Genomic DNA, 9,978 nt, shown 5'->3' on the forward strand with positions numbered 1-9,978 from the left:
TTAGTCAATCAAATGCTAATCTAGGGATTACTATGAAGGGGTTTCACAGATATAATTGAGATGTCAAATCAGTTGGCCTTGAAATATGGAGACTATTATATGAAACTAATTTAATTAATATGCCCTTTAAATCTGGAACTGGAAGAAGTCAGAGGTTTGAAATACAACAAGGATTTGATGCACTGTTGCTGACTTGAAGATGGAGGGAACTGTAAGTAAAGGAATATGTACAGTTTCTAGGGACAAGGACAGCCTCTGGCAAAGAGCCATTAGTAAGGCAATGGGGGCCTTGGCTCTATAGATGCAAGGAACTGAATTCTGCCAACAAAAATGATCTTGGAAGCAGATTTCCTCCCCCACCCAACCTTCAGAGAGCACCTAGCCAGCTGACACCATGATTTCAGCATCATAGGACCTTGAGCAGAAAACCCAGTCACGTCATGTAAGACTTCTGACTTACAGATCTGTGAGCAAATAAATGGGCTGTTTTAAGTTACTTTGTTATATAGCCATAGAAAATTAATACATAGTCTGAGAGCTTACTAATATTTCCTACTATGACAAGGTATTTATTAGGTCATCGGAATAGTCATGACATATTTTTCTGCTTTTCTATGCAGAAATGCATCATGACTTTTCAGATGACCCAATATGATTATTTTAACTTATAAACATAAAGCCCTTTCGATAGATTAATGCCTTACAATACATACACACAAACACACAATTCTCTCTGAAGAAAGAAGCATACCTAGTATATGCACAAAAGGGAAAACCTCTCTTTGTTAGTGGGTGTTTAAGTCAGTATGTTTATCCTCAGCATGCTCCTGCTGCTTTCTGGGCATGACATGTTTTTTTAAAGAGAAGTAGCCCCTCCACAATTGCCTAATTGGGACTTCTTCTGGAAAGCTGTGAAAAAAAAAATTGTCCAGAGTACTTGAGAAAGCTACCTGGAAGAGGTGAGATTATAAGAGTGATTTGAAAATTAGGGAGGAAGAATATTGCCAGACTAAATATATATAGAGTATCACAAGATTACTCCACAAAAACTAGTGTTATATTGGTCATTTCCTAAAAAATACATGACCAGCAGATGGTGTGGTGGTGAACAACCTGGATCCCACATGGCCGACTATGGTTTGAGTCCCATACCCAACAGCCTGAGAAACATGCTGTGTGTGTATGTGTGTGTGTGTGTGTGTGTGTGCCCAAAGTCCTGAGAGGATAAAGGGATTGCAGCATGATCATCCACTCTTAGGGGATGGCCTTTCTCTCTTTCTCTCTCTCTCTCTTTCTCTCTCTGGAGAGCACATGTACTCCATGGCAAAAATCTGCGAAAACAAAAAACACACACAGTAGCATTGGGAATTTGTGTTCAGAGGAAAACTCCATCTATGTACAAGAAAATTTAATACATTTCCCTTCTTCCAGTAAGGTCCTGACTGGACCATGGATCTTTTACTAAGCAGCCATAGTTCTCTGTACTCAGTTCCATCACAACCTGTATCAGTTAACTTTTACTGTGTAACAAACTACCCAAAGATTTAGTGACTTATAGTAATAGCCATTTATTCACAACTCTTTAGGTCAACGGTTTGGACTGGGCTCAGCTGAATGAATTATTTCTGTTCTATATGATAATAGGCTCACTGATAGGTTTGCATTCTCCTGGTAGCTGATGGCCTCACCTCTCTGGTGGCTATCTAGCTGTCACCTTGGTGATTGAAACTTATCCATGTGTCTCTCATTAGTCAACAGGCTAGCCTGACCTTATTCACATTGCGCTGGTCATGTGTTCCCAAGAGCAGCAAGAAAGAACCATTTCCAATAAGCAAGCATTTTTCCAGTCTCTTCTGTCATATTTCCTTTATCTCACTGGCCAAGGTAAGTCACATAGCCAAGGTTACAGTCATTGTAGGAAGAGGGTGTTACCCAAGGGCATGGATAAAGGAATGGAATTATTATAGCCAGTTTTATAAAAACAAAAAGCAAACCAACAAAAACTACCCCATTTCCCTTATTACATTGAGTTATAATCTATTTTATGTATATGTCACTATTCTGGGGTATTTTTCTTTTCTTTTCTTTTCTTTTTTTTTTTTTTTTTTTTTGGGTTTTTGTCCTTGGGGGGGGTTGCCCAGTGTGTGTGCTCACCAGAGACACAGAAGGAGAGAGAGAGAGAGAATGAGAAATCATCCCCCTGGGGGAGATGGCCATGCTCCAATCTCTTTTCCATTCTCCTCTCAGGATTTTGGGCATGCCCAAACACATGCCCAGTGCGATTTTTAAGGTGCTGGGTCTGGGACTCGAACTGCTCAGTTGGCCATGTGGGAATCCAGTGCCTTAACCATAACATCACTTGCTGGCCCACGTCAGTCTTTTTAAGGACTAAATTTCTGTTTCTTCTTGTCTATATCCTGACACTGTGTTACATGTTCCACCATAGTTTATTTTTCTTTCACTGTCCTGGGTTTATAAATACTGAAGTCACTTAGAGTGTATGATCCAGCATTACCTATTTTAATGCAAATAGAAAGAGTTCTAAATAATATTGAACCTCAAAGTGCTATCTCTCAAAGACTTATGAGTCTCACCAGGACTTGAGCAGGACACAATCTGCATAGCTTCTCCCACTGTCAGCTTCCCTGCAAAGGCTATTAACATTCTTAAACTAAAGTGCCAATGGAGCTCCAGCCCTGTCCCATGAGAATTCATACGCATCATCTCGTTGCATATTTTTATTACACACTCACTACATCAACGACTCTTTGCTTTTCAGTGGCTCTGGAAATGCCAGAAGGGAAAGTTTATGATGTCTCCCACATATGCAGACATCTGGCTAAAGCAAGAAGTCCTGCAGATCAATTTGCCAAAGCTTAGCATTCTTACTTTGCAACCATATATCCAATAATTTCATAAAATACTGATTATGTACCAAAAAAAAAAAAAAAAACTTGTTCCTAACCTCTTTCGGAAATACCTAGGTCTGACCTAGGAAAGTCATTCGGATTAGATGAGGAATATACCTGGTTCAAGTAGCAATCATCTTTATGTTTTAGAGCTAAAACAGATTTTTTACGTCCTTATTCCAAAACTCCTATAGGCATCAGTCTTACTGCTGTCATAATTTCTTTTACTGTAATCCATAGTTACAAGCATTCTGGTGGAGGGTCAGGCAACACCAAACATCGCAGGACTCTGGCCTCTTTTGTTTTAAATTCCAAGCTTGTCCTGGGTTTGGCAGCTGCTTCAAATGGTCCAGCTGGTCTTAGTTGACCAGATGGCTGAAAAGTAAAGGGGAAATTTCCTTATGTAGGAAATAGGGCAGCCCAATTAATAATGGCTAAAAACAATGCCTCCGGATGTGTGTTCCAAGGAGACAGTTATGGACCTGTCAGAGTTACTTACATACCTTGGTCTTCCCAGCTGTCCCCCTCCCAGTGCTTGTTTTCACCTCTACAGTCTTTGGGTTACAGACACAAATGAGGACACAAGACACACTCAGGAGTGGATACAAATCATTTGGCATTAATGACAAACATAGGATAAAGGAAAATAATTATTTTACCCCATTTGACCATATGCAAAGCCTGCCTGATAACTCACAGTCTTCCATTCAATTCATCCTGATATTTTCCTGTAGGTCAGAAAGACAATCATACACCCAGCCTTTAATCTGCCACTAAGAGTTTCATGCTCCAAACAGTTTGTATAGCCTCTTGGAGGTTGGCAGAGATGTATATTTAAAAACCAATTTTATAGCTTCACATGGGAAGTTACGAGTGGAACAGATATCATGCTGACATTTTATTTTCTTATATTTAGGGAAGGGATTGAACTTCTGAAAAACAGAAATTAAAATTAAAACACACACATGCACACACACATGCACACTTTGGTTGGCAGGGAAGCAGGAAATTAACTTGGAATCAAGAAACAAGTTTCTTACTTGAAGCGTGTTAAAATTTGTGAAGCATATTGGAAACCTGTCCAGATTTTCTCCTAGAAAACCTTATTTTATAAGCATAGCACAAATATTATGAGTAGAAGGTCCTCATTGCCTGGAATGACCTTTATCTCCTCCTACTTCACCTATTTAATATGCTTCATAAATTCAGGTTGGGCTCCTTCCTTCAGGCTATTTTCCTAATGAGGCTTTTTCTCTCCTTCCCATACTTCTTCCCTCCCTCGTTTTCTCTTCTTCCCTCTTCCATTCGTCTCTTATCCACTTAATAAGTTAGATATCCTTCTTGATTGTCCTTGTATTTCATATTGTTTAAAAATCACTATTCCATATGTCTTCCTCTGCCAATTAGATTACAAGCTCCTATGGGTATGGGACTGTGTTTTGTCTTTGATAAATGCATGACACAGAGAAAATGTTCAACAAGTGTTAGTTGAATAAATGAATCGCCATTAAATTACACTGGGAATACCACTTAACTACATATATTTTCACTACTGTTCATCCATTCATTCACTTACTCTTTGCTGAGTACCTACTGTCAATCAGGTGTTGTGCTAACTGGTAGATATATAAACATGGGAAAAAACGAAGTCCTTGATCTCATAGGGATAAAATCTAAAATTAAGAATGTTTATTTATAAGTGTAATGATAGTATGGAACTGGGATATTCCTGTTGCATCAGAATTTCTACTAATGCCTTACTCTAAAGGGAGATTCTATACACATACATGTAAGATGCAGGGCTTTCTAAAAGTGAGAAAATGCTCTCTAGAGACCATTATATCCAATACTGTCTGTTTTTTATAGAAAGCTAGGCTTTTAAAAAGTGTCTTTATTTCTTCATAGTGAGAGAGCACAAGTGTGCATATGTGCCCTGACAGGGTCCCCATGCTGTGATCTACCCCCAGTCTCAGCTGGCTTGGATCAGTGGCACACATATGTGTCCTGCATACTCAGGGATGGCCTAGGATGTGAACCCAGAACATTTCCCATGTGGGTCCAGCTGTGACACTCATATGCAACTGCTTGGTCACCCAAAACTAGACAGTTGCAAAGAATTAATTGAAGTAATAGAATTTGTGGAGAGCAACAGTGCTATCCATAGTGACATCTTCCCTACCCTCTTAAAGATGGGAGAAGGTGGTTCACCCCTATTCCTATAAGAGAAAAGACTTGCATCTCCACATGTTATTATATTTGCTGAGGCACCAAAATTCAAAAAACATTGCCTCTGGATCAGAGAATAGAAGAGTTTCTAGGAGAACCTCTCATGTGTGCTCAGTAGTTTGGATTTGTATCAAGACATGAATACCAATACCTGTTTCTTGCATGGATAAATTATGAAGGCAGTAGGTTAGTTGGAATATCCAAGACAGAGTGGTGAAACCAGAAGGGTAAGCAGTTGGTTAAGTTGCATTTCCACCATTAGCAACACAAGAATGCATGAGTTCTTAGTAGGCCAAATAAACATTTAATATGAAGATAACCAAATGTGAGTCATCTTGGAATCAAGTCAACTATAATATATTTCCTTGAGACTTTTATCCATATATTCTTCTTTCTAGTCTACTCTTTTATATAGTCTCACATGGAGGAACATGACTGTCAATTTATCCATTCAATGAAGATCTCTTTTTTTCTTAGACATTTTTGCTATAGGGCATGTGTGCTCACCGGAGATAGAGACAGAAAGCAAGAAATAACGGGGCCACATCACTCCATTCTCCTCTCTGCATTTTGGGCATGTACACACACACGCCCGACATGAATTTTAAGCCACTGACCCCAGGACTCAAACCACAATTAACTACATTAGAGTCCAGTGATGTAATCATTATGCCATCCACTGGTCCCCAATGAGGATCTGTTGGTCATCTAGTTTAAGTAACTGAAGTTACAAAAATGAACAAGTTTCCTCTCTATATATAACATTCATCCCATTGAGCATCTTCCCATATTCACTCTAATCATCCCCAATTTCTTCCTTCTTATTACTGAAAATTTTAAAGTTTCTAAGACATTTAAATTAATTTTTCTAATTTTTTAGAGAGATTTTTGCTATTGGGTGTGTGCACTCACCAGAGAGACAGAGAGACATAAAGCAAGAAATCACCTCCCCAGAGAGGATGACCATGCCACAGTCTCTTCTCCTCCATTTCCCTCTAGGAATTTTGGGCACACACCCACAAGCCCCTGCCCAGTTCAAGCCTCCAGGCCTGGGACTCAAACTGCAGTCAGCCAGGTGAAAGTCCAGTGACATAACCATTATGCCATCTGGTAGACACAGTTTTTCTAAATTTTAAAGATACGCATCTTTTAAAAAGTTATACATATGTTTTGTGGAACACAGACACAAATGTTCATACATAAACATAAGTATCATACTTGCAAAAACAGAAAACCCTAACTATCCAAGATGGTAAAATAAATGATGAATATATCAAATAGACTAATATTAAGTGCTTAAAAATTAGGCTCATAATAGATATGTAGTGCCATTAGGAATGGTACATAGTGTAGAACTATATGAATGTTTGACCTCAATTTTCTGTGGGCTTACCCATGAATGCACATAGGAAAAAGACTTGAAAGAAATATATCAAAGTCTTACCAACATTGTTTTACTGGATGGTTAAAATTAACCATGTTTCCTATCTTTTCTATAATAAGTACATCTTATTTTTTTTGTTATAGGGCACGTGAGCTTATCAGAGAGACAGAGAGATACAGAGAGACAGAAAGCGATAAATCACCCCCCGGGGAGATGGCCACGCCACAATCCCTTCTCCTCCATTCTCCTCTTGGGATCCTGGGCATGCACGCACACGTGCCTGGCATGAGTTTAAGCCACTGGGTCCAGGACTCAAACCGCGGTTGACTACATGGGAGTCCAGCGACATAGCCTTTACGCCAACTGTTGATCCCAGTATGTCTTATTTTTAAATTACAGTGTGCATGTATGCTCTCTGGACACTGTGTTGCAGTAGGCCCTGGAGCAGCTGTACAATCAGCACAGTGGAGCATCTGGTCAGGAATTACAGTGTTTATAAATTGAGGGACCAGCAGTTAGCATAATGGCTATGTCGCTGGACTCCCACGTAGTCGACTGCAGTTCGAGTCCCGGACCCGGTGGCTTAAACTCACGCCGGGTGCATGTGCATGCGTGCCCAAGATCCCGAGAGGAGAATGGAGGAGAAAGGATTGCAGCGTGGCCATCCCCCCTCAGGGGTGATTTCTCGCTTTCTATCTCTCTGTCTCTCTCTGTCTGGCGAGCGCACGCACCCTATAGCAAAAACCTCTCAAAAAAAAAATGAGTATTTCTATGTGTGTGTGTGTGTATGTTGGCCGTGTATAGTCAGTTGCTTATTTTGCATGACACACTTTTCATCCCATATTGGTTTCTCACCACCATCCACATGAGTCATATTTTCTTACGGTCAGTTGAGAGCCAGCCTCATTTAATAATAACCTAAGAAAAGTACATGCAGGAAGATAAGCCTGCTGGTGGCAAAAGGATAACCATTGTGAGTTCAGAACCAAATATGATTTTTGATTATACCCTCTTTTGGTGTATTTGAGTTCCTGCTTGCCTCTACATGCAAATCACTAATCAGTGGCCATTTATTTAGCAATAATTTTGACCATTGAAGTAGAATCCGAATAGCTTCTTAGAATGAATAACACATTTTTTAAAACTTAAGCTCCCATTTTGAAAATAAATGACTAGTCTTTTCATAGCACTGAGCAGTTAGAGGCTAAATGTCTTATGTTTTGACATTATCTGCCCACAATTTGTCACCAATACTTTAGCTGTCTATTAAATTGTAAAATACATGTTTATGCATCCTGAGATTTAAAGACATGGCATGCAGTGATGGTAATAACTAATAACTAACCAGCAATAAGCAAATGAACCTGTTTAAGAGTGGGCACAGAGTGGATTAGAATTCCTGTTAAATTTAGGTAAAATTGATGTGTTGATTGTGTAGCTGAAAAAAGTTCTTAATATTTCTGACATCTGTATTCCAACGGAAATCTGACACAGGTACATTACTTGAGGGGAGTTTGAAAGTTTATGGAAAACTATGTTTATTTTATGAAAAAAAATTGTAACCCATGCATAGTTTTTCAGAATATGCATTTTCCATGAATTTTTTGAAGACCCCGTCCATATAAAAATTTTTCTTTTGAATGATCAAAGAAAAAGTATCAGAAATAGCTCTGTTCTTTTCCCTATGAGCATACAAAACCTAGCATTTATCTTTGGAAGCCTGGGACTTAATAAGTGGTATGACTATTTCCCCAGTATTCAGTCCACATCCATTACAGCCACAGACTCCTCCATGTGTCATCTTATCTTCCAAACACAGGAGATAATGTGCAACATGATCTAACATTTCTCATCATGTCAGATGCAGTACAACCAAACATAAGCTCAAGCCAGCACAGATAGAGGATTACATCTCAATTATTTTCCTGGAGCTGGGTTTTGGAGAGACTGCTCAACCAGGATGAGAGTGTATATACTGAATACTAAATTGAACTCACACTCCTGGAAAACTGAAGCCAATGGCTCAATGTGTTTGGTGTCAGGGAGCAGCCCACATAGGCACGCTTCTAGGGTGCTGAGGCATTTCACAAGCAGCACATTTATGTTTATTTGCTTAAGTAAATATTACAACAAACACAGGGGACCTTACATAAAAATAGATTACACAGTCACTTATGGACTATTATTCAAGGTGCTAAAAAATTAAAAAAAATGCTACATGTCCTTGATAGCCACCTCACGCTACTCTGTGAACCTGCCACAGTTCTTGAAATTTTCACCATCCTGTGTGACTCCACTGTTACTTCTCTAGGTAACTGTCACTTGAAAATAGTACCATATCAGCCTTTAAGGGAAATTATGGCATAGCAGAGATTCATGTATCTGATTTGTTGCACCTTTATTCTTACATATTTATTTCTTATGCATGCACATTGATATAGCTTTTCTGTGTACATTTCCAGGAGCCTAATTTAAACTTTTATTACTGTAAATGACTTCACTGACCATATGAATCACAATAGCCTCACCAATAAATATTTTACAATACAGCCTAAATTGTATCAATTTTATTCCATTTCTGCAAGCTTCATGGTTCATAAACAACCAAGATCAAAAGCACTCAGGGGCTTCTTAAGATTCCTGACCTGTGTTTCTGCCTCTACTCAATGCCTCTTCTCTCTCAATCTCAATTCAGCTTTCTCCTTGCAGATATGATTTTGAGGGTTCCCTGCATCCTAATTCTCTCAAACTCATTGTTTCGTTCTATTACTGCCTTGGCTTTTCCAACAGTGCCATGGGAAGGCAAGTAAGTATTTGTGCCTTCACAGAACTCTCCAGCCCATGGACCTTTGGTAAACCTCTCGGGTCATTTCTTGTCAGGAGAAGGGATTTCTTACCTTTGGCAGAGACGCTCTGGAACCTGAACTCTGAGTGGTCATTGTTAAGACTGTGGTGATGCCCAGTGCTACCCTGGCAGGGGCTGCATCCATATTTATCCAAAAGGAGACCCAGGATAAAATAACTATCAACAGACTGGGGATGTACATCTGGATCAAATAATATCCCATCTGGCGTTCCAGATGAAACTTGACCTCGATGCAGGTAAACTTGCCTGGAAGCAGAAAATGATCATGTAAAGTCTATCTTTCCCATTCCAGTATTCTACTTTTTAATTTTTTAAAAGAATATTGCAGATGGATTTGGAAGATTGCACAAAATGCTCACCCTACATAACCAATTTAATTCTTCTCCAACTCTACCAGGAATGGGAATAATCACATGAGAATGAGTGATCTAAAGTCACTGGACCATAACCATATAATATACTTAATTTTTAATTTTTTTTATTTTTACAAATCAAAAATTACAGATATTTTTAAACAGAGAACTTTACATTCTTTTGTCTGTTAAATGTTTCTTCCCTTTGCCCTTCCCACCCACCCTCTACTATCTACCCCT

General features: G+C 39.0%; 1 protein-coding gene across 2 annotated transcripts in view; it reads right to left on the reverse strand.

Annotated features, from left to right (window-relative positions):
- Positions 1–9,978, reverse strand: part of GLRA2 (glycine receptor alpha 2) — a 218,740-nt gene that overhangs the window by 129,922 nt on the left and 78,840 nt on the right. For both annotated transcript variants that reach the window (XM_006161782.1, XM_006161780.1), the window contains one exon: positions 9,417–9,631. In XM_006161782.1, the coding sequence (XP_006161844.1) occupies positions 9,417–9,631 (215 nt within the window). The remainder of the gene's footprint in view (positions 1–9,416; positions 9,632–9,978) is intronic.

This window comes from Tupaia chinensis, unplaced genomic scaffold (assembly GCF_000334495.1).
Source record: "Tupaia chinensis unplaced genomic scaffold, TupChi_1.0 Scaffold139055_1, whole genome shotgun sequence".
Classification (NCBI taxonomy): Eukaryota; Metazoa; Chordata; class Mammalia; order Scandentia; family Tupaiidae; genus Tupaia; species Tupaia belangeri.